The 18,953-nt window shown below is 39.8% G+C and overlaps 2 protein-coding genes across 8 annotated transcripts in view; both read right to left on the bottom strand.

Moving 5' to 3' along the window:
- Positions 1 to 6,175, bottom strand: part of cltcl1 (clathrin, heavy chain-like 1) — a 33,281-nt gene extending 27,106 nt beyond the window's left edge. For 4 of the 5 annotated variants that reach the window (XM_061672059.1, XM_061672060.1, XM_061672063.1 and 1 more), the window contains exon 1: positions 5,747 to 6,175. In XM_061672059.1, the coding sequence (XP_061528043.1) occupies positions 5,747 to 5,788 (42 nt within the window). In that variant the 5' untranslated portion in view covers positions 5,789 to 6,175. The remainder of the gene's footprint in view (positions 1 to 5,746) is intronic. The other variant, XM_061672061.1, reaches the window with a different exon arrangement.
- Positions 6,176 to 8,322: 2,147 nt separating this feature from the next.
- si:dkeyp-117b11.1 (B-cell linker protein) lies at positions 8,323 to 18,555 on the bottom strand. Of its 3 annotated transcripts, none has more exons than XM_061673424.1 (19): positions 18,465 to 18,555; positions 15,339 to 15,364; positions 15,223 to 15,251; positions 15,120 to 15,157; positions 14,675 to 14,780; positions 14,303 to 14,376; positions 14,190 to 14,226; positions 14,045 to 14,131; positions 13,468 to 13,496; positions 13,095 to 13,131; positions 12,914 to 12,986; positions 12,226 to 12,256; positions 12,077 to 12,113; positions 11,890 to 11,989; positions 11,746 to 11,783; positions 11,605 to 11,648; positions 11,460 to 11,528; positions 10,333 to 10,491; positions 8,323 to 9,831 (listed from the first exon to the last, which is right to left on the bottom strand). In XM_061673424.1, exons 1-19 carry the CDS (start codon positions 18,471 to 18,473, stop codon positions 9,715 to 9,717), a joined length of 1,140 nt encoding a protein of 379 aa, XP_061529408.1. In that variant the 5' UTR covers positions 18,474 to 18,555; the 3' UTR covers positions 8,323 to 9,714. The 3 variants fall into 3 exon arrangements, with proteins under 3 accessions (XP_061529408.1, XP_061529410.1, XP_061529409.1); XM_061673426.1 differs by lacking the exon at positions 8,323 to 9,831 and adding an exon at positions 10,942 to 11,028 and having other exon boundaries at positions 10,417 to 10,491; XM_061673425.1 differs by lacking the exons at positions 8,323 to 9,831; positions 10,333 to 10,491 and adding an exon at positions 10,500 to 11,028.
- Positions 18,556 to 18,953: the final 398 nt, after the last annotated feature.

Raw genomic sequence — 18,953 nt, 5'->3', positions numbered from 1 at the left:
CACAGATGTTGGCCGCTATTTGACGGCCGCAGTGATCTATAGTTTCCTACAGTCATCGCTCTACTGTACAGATCCATCTATCCATTTCCTTTAACCACTAATCCTACTAAAGTCCTGGATGGAATGTGGACTACACCCTGGACTGATTACCAATCAAGCGACCACATGCCAGCTACATAAAAATAAGCAATGTGAACAACTACACTGTTGATCCTTTCAGACAAGTGACAACTTTTAGAATTGAGTATTCTATAGATTATCCCCTGGAATAATTGAGTAACTGGAGAAATTTTTACTTTGCATAATCAAACAAGAACATGTGCATGCAGGTATTATTCCTCACATCTCCCATTCTTCTGTGTTATCTGTGATTTTGAATGATTTTCAAAAGGCAGGACTGGCCTACTGAGTGACATGGGCATCAGCGAATGACAGTGTAGAGTTGGCTGGCTGTTAACTGCATGTTGAGTGACTGCATGAGTTGTGGCCATTGGCAGCTCGTGTATGAATGTGTGTTTTATGTGTTTGTTTTCTTATCATTAGTACAATAAAAGCAATTGAAAGTGCACCGGCAGCTGTGTCTGTCACTTGCATTAAAATACGTTCTAGCTAGCGATGGTAGGCTACATTAAATTAGCTGTGGTACATATTGGACTTCATCTTCCATATTAAGTCCTTGTTAAGTATGAAATTATCCCACACTTTGACTAGTCTTTGGCTTTTACGGACTCTTTCCTAGCGGCTTGCCATCATCACACTAACTAACAGAATTTCTACACAGAGTGGTGCGTGCGACTGCAATAAGATTATTGGGTGAGGAAATATGACCCCTGCAAAGAGGAAGAGATTTTGCTTTGACCTTTTTTGTAATCAAAATATTTGAGTTATTCAATTAAGCCCTAAGTGGCATTTTGACCTACTTCAGTTTAAACTTTACCCACTTTATTACACAACAATTAAGCAGATGAGACAAAGAACGATGAAGAAAAAAACTATTGGGCTGCACAGCTTGCAGATGATGACAGTACTTCCAAAGCGAAAGCAATTCATCTTCACTTCCTTGTTTAATAGTCCAGAAGAAGAGTCACCAACTGGTACCTTTCAGCAGGTCTGGATCCACATTGCACCCCTGAACTCTGACACAGACGGCAGAAAGAGCAGTAAATACCACGCCATGGAAGAAAATGCTAAACAACTTGAGGCCCAAAGTCCCCCGGTTTGAAATTCCAAGAATTTTTTACTCTGTTGGAGCCAACTTTGTTCACTGGGGTGTATGACTGTGCCAGAGCGGGATTTCTTGCAGTTGCTTTACTGTCTCCAGACAAAGAGTATAGAACGTTTAAAGCAATTTGAACTCATAACCCCAAGACTGCCAGGGAGCGCATGGCCTCCATCAGCAAGTGTCACTGAAGAGAGGAGTCTGCAATGAGCAGTCATACTTGGGTGGATAAAGGATCTTTGGCTGGCAAAAGTGGGTCTTGCTGGCCAGAAGAAGGGGGCGGGGAGTGAAGAGAAGGTGGGGGTTCTGTGCTTTTTCGAGTGAAAGGCCATTTCACTGCCTGCAGTTACCATAACAACAAGCTACAGACGAGAGGAGGTGGAGGGGGTACGTCACAAAGTTTCTTGGCAGCAAGACACCAAGCAGAGGGGCTGCTATGGGACATCGTGGTATAGCTAGTTCCTTCACGGACAACTGTCTGTTTGTTTCTCTTTCAAAATTCGAGACTGATTAAAGGGGCATTCAGTGGCTTTTTTTCCATGAAATTGCCAAGCGAAGAACACAGACATTTCTGACTGGTGTATTCTGTTGCGGCAGAATGGAAATGAACTGAAAGACAATATATTTGACCTGAAGTTACAATATGAAACAATATATTGTCCAAGAGTTGGGTTGCTGAGAAATCTTGTCCTCTGTTGTTACCATTTTTAAATTGTATTTTATCTTTAATTTCCTGCTAAATAACATGAATACTAATGAAAAATTTGGCATATGCAGGCAAAGGTGTACAATATGGCACCAGCCCAAAAAAGGACTGGCTGAGATTCTAGTTATTTTCTGTGTTCAGGCGACAGATGGCAATTAACAACCAATCACCATATGTAGAGAGCATAAAAATGCTAAACACCCTCAGGTGATCCCAGTCAGACAATGACAAGAAAAGAAGGAAGTGACCTTGAAACTTCATTGCTGGGACTCTGCTGGCAGCTTCAACGACCCGCTGTTGTGTCAATGGGAAAACTGCATTAAAATACAACCCCAATTCCAATGAAGTTGGGACGTTGTGTTAAAAACAAATAAAAACAGAATACAATGATTTGGAAATCATGTTCAACCTATATTTAATTGAATACACTACAAAGACAAGATATTTAATGTTCAAACTGATAAACTTGATTGTTTTTAGCAAATAATCATTAACTTGGAATTGTATGGCTGCAACACGTTCCAAAAAAGCTGGGACAAGTGGCAAAAAAGACTGAGAAAGTTGAGGAATGCTCATCAAACACCTGTTTGGAACATCCCACAGGTGAACAGGCTAATTGGGAACAGATAGGTGCCATGATTGGGTATAAAAAAGGAGCTTCCCTGAATTGCTCAGTCATTCACAAGCCCACTTGCAGCAAATATGGGGCAAGGGTCACCTCTTTTGTGAACAAGTACGTGGGAAAATAGTCCAACAGTTTGAGGAAAATGTTCCTCAACGTACAATTGAAAGCAATTTAGGGATTTCATCATCAAAAGGTTCAGATAATCTGGAGGAATCACTGCATGTAAACGGCAAGGCCGAAAACCAACATTGAATGCCCGTGACCTTCGATCCCTCAGGCGGCACTGCATCAAAAACCGACATCAATGTGTAAAGGATATCACCACATGGGCTCAGGAACACTTCAGAAAATCAATGTCAGTAAATACAGTTCGGCGCTACATCCGCAAGTGCAACTTGAAACTCTACTATGCAAAGCAAAAGCCATTTATCAACAACACCCAGAAACGCCCGCGGCTTCTCTGGGCCCGAGCTCATCTAAGATGGACTGCAAAGTGTTCTGTCGTCCGACAAGCCCACATTTCAAATTTTTGGGGGAATGGTGGATGTCGTGTCCTCCAGGCCAAAGAGGAAAAGAACCATCCGGACTGTTATGGACGTTTGCGTCCATAACAGTCGCGGCATGGGTAACTTACACATCTGTGAAGGCACCATTAACGCTGAAAGGTACATACAGGTTTTGGAGAAACATATGCTGCCATCCAAGCAACTTCTTTTTCATGGACGCCCCTGCTTATTTCAGCAAGACAATGACAAACCACATTCTGCACGTGTTAAAACAGCGCAGCTTCGCAGTAAAAGAGCGCGGGTACTAGGCTGGCCTGCCTGGTGTCCAGACCTGTCTCCCATTGAAAATGTGTGGCGCATTATGAAGCGTAAAATACGACAACGGAGACCCCGGACTGTTGAACAGCTGAAGCTGTACATCAAGCAAGAATGGGAAAGAATTCCACCTACAAAGCTTCAACAATTAGTGTCCTCAGTTCCCAAACGTTTATTGAATGTTAAAAGAAAAGGTGATGTAACACAGTGGTAAACATGACCCTCGTGGCACAAGATGCCACGCTCAGTTACTGCCGTACTTAATGTTTTTCATTTGATTGTCTCATTGATGGCCTAGAAGAGTTTTATACAAATATTTACTGTAATTATGACTTGGTGACAGACTACACTAATACAGACTCACGTACTGGATCCTTGGCGTGTCAAACTTAGGACTTCACTCACAGGCACTTAGAACATCACCAACTATGTCGGGAAAGCTCTTTTACAGTCAGGTTGCAGTGCATAAACCCCTCAGTACAGACCAACAGGAAAACCATCAGCACAATTCCGCAGGGGGGTGGAAGTGAACTAGGGTGATGAATCATTAGTCACCATATTCTAGACAAGTGGGCGAGTGTGGGTGTGTGATATGCACTAAGAGAGCAGTACAGCACAGGCATGCATGTTTGAGCCCTTACAGTGAAGGGTTCTAAAGGCCTTTGTGTGTCATGGTGTTGCCTTAGAACAGAACTGGTACCTGTGACTAAAACAATACAATACATTGTTAAGCTCTTTGATCCACAATTAAAATATCCTGAGAAGTGGTATCTTCGAATATAGGACATGAAGGGAATGATATAGGATAATCATATGAAATGTAGTAAAGTGAAATGAACTACATATCAAGACAAATGCAATACTCTCTGATGTGTCAGTCTATGTGATTCATTATAAAACCCAACTAAGCTAGCAAGAGCAGACTGAGTTTTAGCAGAGGGAACAAATAGCAAAATAATTTCTCTGGCCACTTGTTACTAGGCAGAATTCAAGGGGCACAATTACTTTGTGCCCCTTGAATGTGTTTGTCTACACATGTCTACACATGTAGACAAACAAGGATTCACACTCATATTCACACCGGTGGACAATTTAGAGTTTTCAATTATTCTCAGATGCATGTTTTTTGGAATGTGGAAGGAAACCGGAGCACCTGTAAAATAAATAAATAAAAACAAACAACAACAACAAAAAACCAAGCAGTGAGCACTGGGAGAACATGCAAACTGGAGATTCAAACCCAGATCATCAGATCTGTGATGCAGACATGCCAACCTCGTGGGTCATCATGCTGCCTCCCCCAACTCCCAGGACCAGTAAAAGAAAAACAAATGGCATACACCAGTCACGCTCACTACGCGGTTTCATTGGGAACTCGGGGCACACCTCCGTTGTCCCACACAGCAGAGAAAGAACAGGAAGTATTAAATATTTGTTTTTTAAAAATTGGTACCTCATATTTGGTATTTAACTTTAATGTGCAGTACATTTTCATGTAATCATTTAAGTAGTTTTTCCATTTACTACATTTAACCAGTCTTAAAATTACAACTGTGCATAGTGTTCCAGTGGCTTAACCCAGAAGTAAAAGCTCTGCCTTGCTCTTGATGAACACCTACTACTATATTTTAATGACGGTCAATGACATGATGGTGGTGCTTGGTATAAAAAGTTTTAAAGTTTAGTCTGCTATAAGCTAAGTAACATTGTTTTTCACCAATGAGCCATTTGTCAGATATGGTGCAAAACATTCAACTAGTAGACAGAGCCTTTGAAGCCATGAATGGACTTTCCCCCCCATTTAATACATGAAACAAACATTTTGTGAAACTGTGACTCAACGAGCTAGTTCCTTGATCACTAAATTGGGAGAGTGATGCTTTTTGTTTTTAGATGTTCCAGAGCTCGTAAAGGTGGTGGTGCTGCTGCTGCTGCTGCTGCTGCAGGGCATGACAACATGGAAGACGCACAGCATTGAGGACCATTCACTCTCAGTTCCAAAGAGAACAGCTGAGCCCTGGCTGGTTCCGCTGCCATACAAAGTGTCAAAACACTGCAAGTGACTGCACTGGCATAGACGCTTGCATTGCACGTGACAGTGACTTTTAAAAAAATATATATATTTTTTTATTTACCAACAGGTATAATGACTGTACGCGCAGTGCACGGTGTTCAATTTATCCAAGTCATCCTTTGGCTAATCCAGGCCTTGTGGCTATATTGAGCAACAGCCCGTAGCTCTACTTTCACATTCCCATTTAAATGCGACATGTGCCGCCTGTGTGATGACACAAGGGCGAGGAACTGCGCCAAAGAGGAGGCTTGTTTTTTTGTTGTTGTTGTTTTTTAAATGGAACGCTTTTTTTTTCCCTTACCTGCAGATGTTCCTGGAATCGTATGGGCAGTATCTGGGCCATTTTCGAGACGTTTCTCCGCCAAAAGGCTCCTCGCAGAAAGGAAAGGGGAAAGGGGGGCAGCCAGGAAGGATTTGGAGGTGCTCTTGTTGAGTGTCCGCTGCCCACCGTCCCCTGAAAAAAAGTGGAATATATTGACGGGCTAAGAGGGTGGGGGAAACGTTCGACTTGTACTCTCACACGCCGACTGCTGCTCCCATTAGGAGTCCCCCAGAGTCAGCCGTGAAGCCGGCCGCACCTCCGCCGAGAAAACTAGTCCACGTTAACGCTCAAGACTCGTGCGGAGCCGCTTCTTCGTGTGGCCCCGGAATAAACACATGCGTGAGGGGCAGTTCTAAAATTAAAATCCGCTTCGAGACAGGGTAAACAGTGAGACGAGTGAGGCCCGGGAGGGGTTTTTCTCACGGCTGTCAACGCAAGAAGGTCATAGGTGTAGTGTGTTTGTGTGTGTACCCCTCCGCCAAAGACCTCCTCCGTCTCCTCCTCAGCCCTCCATTTCCAACTTTTACATCACCAGTCCCACCTTTATATCACACAAGGAACACACACACACACCATCAAAAAGTCACGTTATTAAGTCTTTCTACATCTTCATATTGAGTTATGGGCCAAGGCAGGGAGTGCCATACTTGATCCAACAGAATGTGCTGTTTTTCATTGAATTAAAAAAATATATACATTCAACAATCACATACTATACCTGTCTCATAATCCTTACAGTGACATTTTAAAACATTTACATAAGAAAACGATATTACATTTTCTTGTCGATGTAGGGGTGGCTTGTACAGAGCTTTTTTTTCCATTGGCCAATGGGGCACAAATGATTGCGACCTCTGAATTCTCCCTAGAAACAAGCGGCCAAGAAAATCCATGGCCAAAACGCAAAACCTCCTCCCTGAAATATGCACTCTTGGGGAGAAAAAATATTTTACTTGCAGAATGCAATTTTTAAGGGAACACGATACATAATACACTATTTTTAGACTACGCTGAGTGAATATCAAACAGTTGTGTTCATTCTTTATCGCCACTTCTGATGGATTACACTGAACTTTATTTTCGGTTGTGAACTTTAACAATTAATCACTGTGTTATGTTTGTGAGTCAGTCATCCATCCATCCACCCATCCATCCATCCGTTCATCCATCCATGTAAATTTGACACATCAAACAGTAAGAAGGATATTTTCATTTTCCACTATATTTTTCATATACAATGCTGGTTTTCATTTTTAGAGTTTCTGGATAATTTATGGGGCTTAGATGCCTTTAAACTGTAAATTGGTGTAAATATACCCCATTTGAAAGTCAGGTACAATTAGTGCACTGAGCTGAATAAGACTTTTAACAGAGGCTGAAAGTGACTCAGAATTGCCCCAAGGATGTAAACAGCGCAGGTCCAATCAAAGGGGCTTCTGTTTAAGGCAGCACAGACAGCATAATGAAGTTTCAAGTTCCTCTGCTGGAAAATACGCTGTGTGTGAAAAAGGAGTTGATTAAGTATGCTGTCAGCTTTAACGATGGAAGTGAGTCAACTGCCATGATTCAGAAACATGTGAGTAGTCTTAAAAATGCGTGCATGTTTACAATTAAAGGTCCCCTATTTTGGCTGTTTAGACCTCCATAGAGTGACTCTGTAACGTTGTTTTAGTATAAACGTGTCAATTTCATAAAAAAAAAAAAAAAAAACACCTTGATTTTGTCATACATGTCCAGAAAAGGCCCCTCTGACAGCTGCTTCTGTTTGACCCAGTTTTTTATCCGCTTTGTCCATATTTGACTAAGACCACCCCCTTTGCTCTGATTGGTTGCCTCCGTGTAGAAGACCCACTTGTGAGAGCACACGTGTTTGTTATGTTTACAGCGCTGGCTCGGAGCGGAGAGGTAGGCAGAGATCTTCGCTAGTGATGTGCTGTAGATAAGCTCGAGACATTCGAATGACCATATTTCTGGCCTAATGTCTGGAACTCAGGAAAGCGTGGACAATTTTAACTCATATTTCACATGTTGACTGAGGCACTATAGAGCCAATATAACACCCCAAATACTAGAAAAAGTTAGTTTGCTAAAATATGGGACCTTTAACAAAACTTTTGCTTGTTTACCAGTGAAGAATATACACTTGTACTCTATATCAGGAGTAATTTAATGCAATGTTTATGGGGTGTCCACAAAAAATGACATCATTTCGTAGTCTAATATCATAGCCAATTCTTGCTCAAATTATCAGATTTTATAGATAAAGTTTTAATGATTTAAGGTGTGTAAAAGACATTTGCATTTTTTGGGGGGTCAAAATTTTAAACACTTCCCAAATGTCTATCAAAATACCTCAAGGGGCGGTCCGTCTCATGCAAATGATCCACTGCTCACTCCATTTCTGTAGTTTCATTCCCATAATCACAGCAGGGGGAGCTAGGGTGTTGCAAATAGATGAGCGGCTACTTGTTTGCAAGCAGCTTAGAGTACCTCTAATGTATTTTCAGTCAGTCACTTCATCAATTATGGTAAATAAATAATCTTTTATTTTTCATTTCATTTCCCGAGGAAGTGTATTTATGCAAGTGTTCATATTTCAAATGATGTTGAAATTTCGGGGATACAGTAGTGCAGATTGTATGAGGAGTTTCATATTTATGCCTACTAGCAAAGAGTTGATATGCTGTGAGTCAATAGACAAATCTAGATGATCAATTAATCAACTGTTAAGTAATAGGTTTTGTGTGTGGAATTGTTTGTTGATTAATCCCCAGATCTCCGCTATGATGACTCCTCTGGGTAACATTAATCAGAAAAACAATAGCATCAAAGCAATAGACATTCAATCATCCCATCATAATTATATTTAAATAATACAAAAAAATCCCAAGTAGTCCACCAAGGAAATTTGGTCGAATGTCCATGCCTATTATTTACACACCATATTGCTGAGTCTAGCTAAGACATATTGTTATCAGTGGTGATCACGGGATATTATGAGCTCCGGTCTGGGGAACAGTACGTCATCCCAGCAGAATGCCTCACACCCAGCTGCCAAATTGCAGCATCTCCAGGAAGTCATTCGCTGATCATCATTAGGCTATACCGGCTACTGCAGCAGCCTCACAACCCACAAACGTTTTATTTAAAGAGACATTATGTTGTTGTATTCCTCTAAAAGACTCTAGATGCAAAGGAGCAGAACATGGAAACAGCGGCTCAGCTGTTACTGGATGTGACTGGATACTTTAATGACACCGCGCCTCCAGCTGATTTATCTGCTTGTGTGTTTATTCCTTCCTGCCCTCTTTTGCTGTCAAAACTCTCTGGTTTGAATCTGTTTATTTGGAAGTACGCCTGCCTGTGCATCCGGTCAAACCAATCATTTACCCTGACTTCTTTTTCCACCATGACTCAACCTACACATGATGAAAATGTAATAACGGAAAGGAGCAGGAGGTGATATGTTTAGTTCATTGTATTATTGGTAAGATCAAAGAGTCAGATCACTATTAGTACAATTGGGTAAATGATGAATATAATAAATAGAACTGATAGAGCTATCCTATCGTGGTGCATTGAAATCATAAAGAAGGGCCAGATGTGTAGCGAAACATCTTCTATTAAATGATTCGATTAATCGATTAATCGAAAATTAATCGATTAAATGCCCCGAGGAGACAATGACCTGGATAAATGAGAATATTCGCATGCATCCACACAGGAAGGATGCCAAGCCCAAACTGTGGAACTGTGAGGCAGACATGCTAACAACTCATCCAGCAAGTCAATTTTCCATCAGTATGTCTGCTTTGATACAGCTGTGCAGGTATTCCTAATGCTGTGGAATATAATTTCATGCTAATGCACAGCCTATTGTGTCCAACAGAGTATGTATACAATATCAAGATGGTACAGTATCTGTTTCTGTGTAGGATAATGTGACACTAACAGCGTGCAGGATTAGATAAATGGACAGCATGCTTGGCATGGCTCTTGCTGTCAATCAGATAGAGCTGGTTCTTCTTGTGATGCGTCACCATCTCGTCCAGGCTGGTGAAAACCTGAGAGAGGGGAAGGAGAAAAACCCGATTAATCATTTATTTAGGTTTACAAGCTCTCCCCTCATCTCTAGTCCTGATGTGTCAAACTCATTTTCATCGCAGGCCACATGGTAGTTATGGATTCCCTCAGAGTGCCGTTATGACTGTGAAAATCATATAGTTGGAAACCACCTTATCATTCATTATTATGTCTACACAATTCACCCTGCATTAAATTGTTATTATATTATCTTCTGCAACAAATTGACTTTGAAATTAGAAGTCAGAACAACAAAATAGAAATGCCATTGTTCAATTTATGTTGATATGGGATTTTGTGTGGAAAAAATGCATGCAATCTCTCTAAAAGTTGAAGAAACGGTTCGATTTTTGTACAGATTTTATGTCAAGATAAAAAGAACAAATCCATTTGCAAGAAACAAGAAGTAGTATTTGTCTTAGTGCTGTAAAGTGGGCCCTGATTTCAACTCATGTGCTCTGGACCATTCAATCTGAGTTCACCTCTTCACTTTTCTTGCCCTCTTTTCCCAGAGCGAAGCCCTGCATCTCCTCCAGGAAGCGAACAGGAATGTTGTAGACTTTCTGCTGGTAGAGCACAGCGAGGGTGAAAGGCTGTCGGGGGTTCTGGGCCGAGCTGTGTCGGATGAGGAAGGTGCCATCCTACAGCACGGACACAGAGTAGAGGACCACTAATCACACATTATATTTTAAAAAAAACAAAAAAAAACTTGAAAATATTTCACTCTATGTGAAGTGAATCTATAACACAGGTCACCAGGTGGCCACATGAGTAGCCCAAGGGCCTGTACTAAAAATAGCGATGATGGGCTATTGAGATTTCCTAGGAATGTTGTAGAAAAAAGAGGCTTCAATGTGTTCACTGTCCAAGTATCCATAAAACAAAGAGAATTGCATGTCGTGTATTGTAAACAACCACATAGCTTTGCCTTAGGAAAGTCCACTTAGCTTAACGCAAATAAACAATACAAAATGCCATAGATTGGCAAACGAATGGCATCGGTGTCTTGGTGTTCTAACCCTTTAAAAGCAACTGAGATTTGAACACAAACTGTGCACCAACACGTAGACAGACAACATAACAATACTCACAGGCATATATTCTTTTTCCTCTGCGAGAATGACATATTACTGCAGCTTACTGAGGAGTGACCATCTCAATGTATATCTTGTATTATACTGCCCGCAGGTAGCCATGGCACGCACACCAGAAGGAGTAGTACAATATCCATTGAATAGAAGCAAAAATGCATTACGGAGTGTTATTTTTCTTATTAAAAAAACACGACCAAAATTTGCAGATTTTTGCAGGAGGCTGGAACAGATTAATGGCATTTTCATTCATTTCACTGGAGAAAGATTATTTGAGATAATGAGCATTGTCATGACTTTGGTTGTTTGTATGTGTGTAACAGTTGTTAAGAACGTTAAGGTAACTCGGGTTTTATGGTGGTGGCTGTTCGACCCTGAAAAAGTTCATTTCTATTTCTGTTATTTCCTCTGGTAAAAGTTGGAGGTTGACCAACATACAGAGGAAACATAGCGGTTCCACTGTAAATGAAAAAGGAAATTAAAGTTTGGGAATCTTGGAATTGGAATTCGTCTTATACCTTATTGACGCTCAGTAAGAGATCCTCTGCTGTTTTCCTGTTGCAATCACCAGCAAACCATTCTTTGCCCTATATGATTTAACATCAACGTAAGTCCTACAGACTTAAACATTAATTATTAGGTAACACAACTTTTTTTTTTTACCTCATTCCCCGACTGTTTGGTTGCTCTCCCACCACCAGAGTAGGCTCAAAATAAGAAAGAAAATGTTATTAAAATCTAAAAACCCGCAATTCATTAAAGTGATGAGCTGTGCATTTTTCAGTGTAAAATAAATGGGCTTACTTGCATGCTTAGTATCCAGCATGTGAGGATTTGCATGGCTAAAATGCAGAAAAGCATGTTACTGATCAAACACACAACAGCTGTAACCTGCAATTACTTCACATATATTTGGCACATTTTAATCTATTGCACAAAGTTTCCTACCTGAGCATAGTCTCCTTTAGACTGGTTGGCAGAGGGGGCTTAAAACCTGCTGTCGACGGGGACAGCTTGGAGGTGACGGGTCTTGCTTCAAAGTTAGGTGCTAAAATGTTTGGATACAGTATATTGATGTTCATTTATATCATCGAATGATTGCATGTGCAGTGTTAATATGAGAAAAAGACTATACCTGTTTTTACTTCTGTCACGGAATGCAGGAAGGAATTCTGAAAGGAAGGAACAGGAAAAAGTAAGAAGCTGCACTAAATTTACTTATATGAACGAATCGGGATTCAAACGTTCGATGTTTTAAACTGGAAGAGTGCATGGACAACTCACAGAATTTGCTCTGGGAACTGGAGGTTTCATTCTGTACAGTGACAGCATGTCAGATTACATGTAGTAAAATGCGATAGTATACATAAATTGGCCCAAACATTAGGGACACCTGAATAAAAGCTAACAATTTGAGTATACGGCATTTAACACAACAGGGATAGTTCTCCTATAAAGGCTCGATAATGTCATATTTTCATATACCGTTAATAACGTTGGATAACATACTGGGAGGGAAACAGCTAAAATATGTCACAATATCTATGAAACTGAAGACTGGAATTTTTTTCTTTAGATTTTTTGCAGCATGCAAAAAAGTTAAAAATGATCATTTAAAAAGTATTTACAAAAAAACGTAATAATTGAATTAAAAAAACTCTTTGCCTCATAATATTTCCAAAATGATATTTATTTGTTTCATTCTATTTAGTTTAGTTGAAAGGGTAACACAAGTAGATTAATACATACAATAAGAGGAATATTAATAATATAACTAACACCTCTCATTGTGTTGCAGTGAAGTTGTGTACACTCGCAAATTACAACAAGCAATAAGCAATAAGCAAACATTAAAAACAACTAAAAACTAAGCATTATTATCTCTGAAAAGGCAGAATTTCTAAAATATATATTTGCATTACATTATGCAGGTGTACCAGTGAGTGTATGAGAGTGGTAGACGGGCACATACATGGGCGAAGGCGTGAGTGAGGTCATGGTGGATGAAGACATTCTAATCGGGCCCAGTGGGGGTGGAGGGCAAGCTGACGGGCAGGGAGGGAATGAAATTAAGATCCTTATCAGGAGCACTTTTCATGCGAACTATGCAAACATTTAATCAACGTAATCTAGTCCGCATTCATGCGACCTACCAGCTGCTGGTTCTAAATACAGGTTGTCGTTATCCCCCTGAAACGTGAGAACACACAGCGTTTGATGACTGTATGGGAATTGCACGCAGCAGTATGTGTGGGTAACATTTAGTGTTTCATTTGCAGTGCATTATTTATTAATATGAGGAAAATGAAGAAAAATACACAAAAGACAATCAAATTCCAGTCTTAGGGTCTTAGGTGTTTTAACTCCTAAAGTTCACTCACTTACGTATACATCTTATTTCCTTCTTTGTTATGCTGGACAATCTTAACAGTATTGATGCTGAAACTGATTTATTTTTATTTCTTTACATGTCCATGAAGCGGCACCGTGAAATGACTAAAACATGGTACATTATAATTAAATTACCTGTTCTTCATTCGGATCCAGATATACATCTGAAAAGCAGACAAAAAAATAGATAGAGAACGATATAGAGAGATGGCGATCTAGAGACATAGATAATAATCTAGCGAGATGGATGCAGCTAGAGATACAGTATATAGAGATGGATAGATATAGGGTTCTATATCTAGAACGGTGGGGGGGGGGGGGGGGGGGGGCATTGAGGTGGGCCCCACAGGGCGCCATATAAGCTAGGTCCGCTACTGCAGGCAAAGTTGCATGGCTTCATTTTAAATGTCAGCTCCAGGTGCCACACATAGACTCCAGGGGGCGCCATCAATGCGTGATTCAAAACACCACTATACACAGGACTCCAACATCTTGAAAGAAAGTCTTGCTTGAAAAGTGGAAGATGGCAAAGTGGGTAGCGAGCAAGCCCTTGTTTCACTTCCTTTGGGTGCAATGACCAGGTGTCCTGATATTTTGTCCACACAGTGCAGCAAAATACATATATATATATTTTTTTGAAAAAAAACATTTAAAAATGTTGTTTTTGCCATAAAAAAAATGCATTTGTATTAGTTGACATGAATTACTGCACCTTCCTCCATGGTAGATGTAAGAAAGGCAGCAGGAGGAGGCGTCATCATTTTCCTGCCAGGCTTCTCGTTTCTGTCGACCTCGGGTGCTGAAGGGTCAGACTTGTTAACCAAATTTCCACTGTGCTGCTGTAAACTGTGACTCACGTTTCTTGGCGGTCGACTCCTTTGCATGTTGAGGCTTCTAAAGGAGACAAAAGGTCAAGTTTTTCAAACGTATTCATCAAAATAGACATCCAGGATACCAGTGCTGTATTTACCTGAGATTTTCCATTCAGCCTTGATGCAGGTGCAGCTAATCGTTGTTGTGGGACTCCCGCACTGGAGGTTCTTTCTGCAAAATTACAAACATCCATCCATTTTCTTGTCCTCGTTAGGGTCACGGGTGAGCTGGGAACCTATACCAGGTTGCCAGCCAATCGCAGGTTACATATAGACAAACAACCATTCACACATTCACAGCTAGAGACAATTTAAACTCGAGTCTTCATTGAAGCTAGCATGCATGTTTATGGAATGTGGGAGGAAGACGGAGTCCCCTAAAAAAAAAAACCCCGCAAGCACGGGGAGAACATGCAAACTCCACACAAGGAGGCTAGCGCCGATATTGGAGTGTGAATGAGTGTTCTTACCCATATATACGTTCTCTTCCACTTGTCTCAGTGGGACTGTGGCAGCTGGACGCTCACAGGGAGGCACTTCATACATGTCACCCTCTTCCTCCTCATCCTCCTGCCACTGAAACATTCACAATCCACTGTATAGCAAATATCAAATGTTTTTGTGTTGATTTTTGTGAGTTTGATAAGCAGTAAGTATTGGTGACATGTTCAAGGGAAACATTATTTTTGGGGTACTTGCGTCAGTATATAAGGGAATATTGAATATTATAATATTAAAAATAACTAGATGTCAAGAAAGCCCTTATCATTTGTCTATAGGCATAAATGTGAGTATGAATGGTTGTGAGGACACCCACCATAGAAAACAGATGGATGGATGCTTTTTGACCATTAAAATACAATTGTGGTTTGAGTCTATCAAGGAACAGATCTGACATTTAAAAAATGTACTTACAATTCCATGCTGTTTCCACCCAAAGTCCTCATTGTTGCCTGAAACGACGATGCAGTTATGCAGTACAGAAACAAATGCACTTTTTAGGGGGAAGCGACATCACCTGTCCTCCTGGGTGGCGCCGGAGGGTTGCTGCATGGACAGAAAAGAGGCTTGGCTTCGTAAAGCTTTACACAAGACACAATTGTTTGAAAAGACATTTTAGGTCTTTATACTTACATGTTCTTCAGTTTGCCAAAGAAGCTCTGTAGGAAAAACAGAAAAGTATTTGGCTATTTCAATGTTAAGTACAAGTTTGTCTTGTCTCTTCAATGTACACCAATAATCATTGACTTGTCTTTACTAGTCAAACATCATGAGTCACTCAGACGCTTTCCCTGATGGATAAAGACGCTTTGTTCAGGCAGTAAAAATCAATGCTGGATAGAACCTAACTTGGCAACATTTTGAAAAATCATCATCATCGTTATATAATATTGTTTATCTGCAAGTAACATGAAATTGTTTGTGTGGTTATTGAGCAGCCACATAATTCACATGTAAAGACACATAGATTTACGTGTATAGTGGTGCCTTGAAATGCAATCTGTTCCGTGACCACGCTCAAAAATCAAAACACTCGTATTGCAAATCATCTTTCCCCATCGAAATGAATGAAAATGCCATTAATCCATTGCAGCCTCCCAAAACACAACAAAAATGTTTGTAATGTGTTTTTAATAAGACAAATATCACTCTATAATATTGTACTTCATAAAAACAGATAGCAATGACGTCATTAAATGCAATCTAAAGAAACGAAACTGTTTTTGCCACATTTTTTTGCCTCCATTTAATGGACATCGTAATGGAAAATGAATGAATGTAATCCATTCCATTACTGAGTAAATGTGTAATTAAATTACAGTTGGTTTTGGGAATTTCCATGATTAAAATGTAAGTTACATTTGGAAAAAAAGCTCAGAATAATTTTTTTTTTTCATATCACTTACTCCTTCCAAAGTCGACGCTTGTCATTGGCTCTCTGGTCATGTCGTCTCAAACATGACATATTTTCCCAAATATAACCTCAAAGCAGCACGGTGATGACTGGTTAGCACATCTGCCTCACAGTTCTGAGGACCGGGGTTCAAATCCTGGCCCCGCATCTGTGGAGTTTGCATGTTCTCCCCCTGCCTGGGTGGCTTTTCCCCAGGCACTCTGGTTTCCTCCCACATCCCAAAAACATGCATGGTAGGTTGGTTGAAGACTCTAAATTGCCCATAGGTGTGAATTTGAGTGCGAATGCTTATTTGTTTCTATGTGCCCTGCGATTGGCTGGTAACCGGTTCAGGGTGTACCCCGCCTCCCGCCCGAAGATAGCTGGGATAGGCTCCAGCAGCCCGCGACCCAAGTGAGGATGAGCGGTGAAGAAAATGGATGGATGGATGACCTCAAAGCGGAACCATGTGGCGCAATCTCTTAATTTGTCTGAGATTTTGAGGTTGAGGTTGACTCACAGTCCCTTTTTGAACACATACATAAAAGAACACTGACTTTTGAACAGTTTCATCTTTATCATTTTGGTCTTCTTTATGGAACTTTCACATATCTGATTTGTCATATGAAGCGATATTGTCTAAACCGTGCACATTTGTCATTAGGTCAACCTGGTGTGCTATGGTGGTTTTCCACATGCTGTTCACTATAATGGAACAAACACATTTTTAAATGTATTTACATTTCATCATGTTTTGTTATCAGTTCACTATTTGTGTAAAGAGCAAATATATGGTTAATTCCAACATAATTATTTATGGTTTAAATCCACTTTGTGGGGGGGGGGGGGGGGGGGGGGAAACATCGATACATTCATTCAAAATTAAGAAAGGTTATGTTATGTTAGTTATTTTACTTTTCGAAAATAATAGAAAGACTTACACTAGTATTACATTTTCGACGGGGTAACTTGTAATTGTCACCAACTACATTTCCAAAGTAATCTTCACAACACTTGCATATAGATATACTGTACATGGAGATGGTCTCAGCACCTCAGTACGGCAGTAATATTAGTCGTTCTTCACAAATGTTAAGGAATACAGAATAAAAAAAATTAAAAGTCTATCATAATGGTATATCTATAGTATAACTATATCAGCATTGTTAAGTTTGTTGCGTTGGCGAGGAAACAAGTAGGCAGGTGATGTGTACTTTAACTATTCACTTTCATTATTATACAGTATTATATCTCTTATTACACTTAAATCATTTGATGACAATTTGTATTTTAATTATCACCCAGACATTACTGTATTTTACTTTAATAGGAGATTAAGTTCACGATGAGTAACCTGAATCTAAAGGAATGCAAAGCGAAAAGTGCAACATATAGCTTATTATTTTGTGTCATTGTGCTCTTATAATCAAAAAATATTTTTGCCCCAAACTGTGTTTCAAGCTGGAAAATATAAGACTTAAATTCCACAAAATCGGGAAGTGCTTGCGACAGTCCACTAGCTGTTTTCCCACATGGCTCCACAGGTATGAAATGTCAGGAAGGAAGTGTTGACATAGCGTAAATGATTATGGAAGGACAAAGGGGGTAATTTTCCCCACGTTATATGCACACATATAGCATGTAAGTAAGAGACAATGCTGCTTTTCATGGCATACTATAATAGAACTAGGAAGAAACGTAAAAAATGCAAGGAAGGTCAACTCACTTTTCCTAATTTGTGAATTATCCTCATCAGATTAGCAGGTTGCAAGCAAAATTGCATTTTTTTTTACTAAAAAGGGGTCAAATTGAAAACGTGAAAATTAGTCAGTATCACTAAGAGGACACATAATGTTCACAAAACACCTCGTGTTTTATGAAAGGAGGAAAAGGAAATAAAAACCCTTAACAATGGAGTGCAATCTGCTGCATGCAAATGATTCTCTTTGCATACAAGAGAACTATGACTGTGTCTAGTGTACAGTAGGTTGTAGTATATTAGTAGTGCAGTATATTGAACGTTTTTAAATTAGCTGTAGTCATTTTGAATTGATATTCCTGTCAGATTTCCAAAATACTTCATGAGGAGATTATTGCACTGCACCTTTTTTCCTAAATGTGCCAAACTGCAGCATGAATATGATCGAATTACAGAAATCTCAAATGTATAGAGAATCTGAAACTGAGGAAAACCTTTCAAAACAGAAAATGCATTTTAATCATTGAAAATTATTTTAATACTGCAAGCAGGCTTCAATAAATGTGTATTTCTTAATCCTGCATTTCAAAAAGAGAACTGGCAGAACAAAGATAATAGAATATTAAATGATGTACATTTAGATTGTGTATGTCCAATAATACATTACCATTTTCATGATTTGGGATGAAGTCTCTCAGCTCAAGTGATGAAGAAATGGATGTCTTTCTTTGGTGTCCCACATACAAATGCATTCAAGCAATGAGAGCACACCCACAAAATGGAGGACAGTTGCAACTCGGCTTATTAGCATTTTGTTACCTGCCGTAAGCCACGCCTTCTGACACCAGATATCAAATGACTTTTTAACGTCATTTTGGAGCGCCACAAAGTGATCCACCGCGGGAATGTATAGGATAGTCACTAAATATAAAATATATATTGAAAAATATAGCAAGATGTGTCAGAAGCTGATAGGCTTAATCAGCTTTTTGTCATTTCCTCTTGCCGTGACTGGAATAAAAATGACTTTTTTTTTTTTTTTTTTTAAACAAAAATAGTTGTGGATTATAGCTTTAAATGCCAGGTTTTTGTGATATAAATAAGACCAAGATAAATCATTTCAAAACCTTTTCCGCTATGGTTGTGACCTATAACC

This window comes from Phycodurus eques, chromosome 3, assembly GCF_024500275.1.
Source record: "Phycodurus eques isolate BA_2022a chromosome 3, UOR_Pequ_1.1, whole genome shotgun sequence".
In the NCBI taxonomy this organism is placed as follows: Eukaryota; Metazoa; Chordata; class Actinopteri; order Syngnathiformes; family Syngnathidae; genus Phycodurus; species Phycodurus eques.
This window is presented reverse-complemented; position numbering and strand designations above follow the sequence as displayed.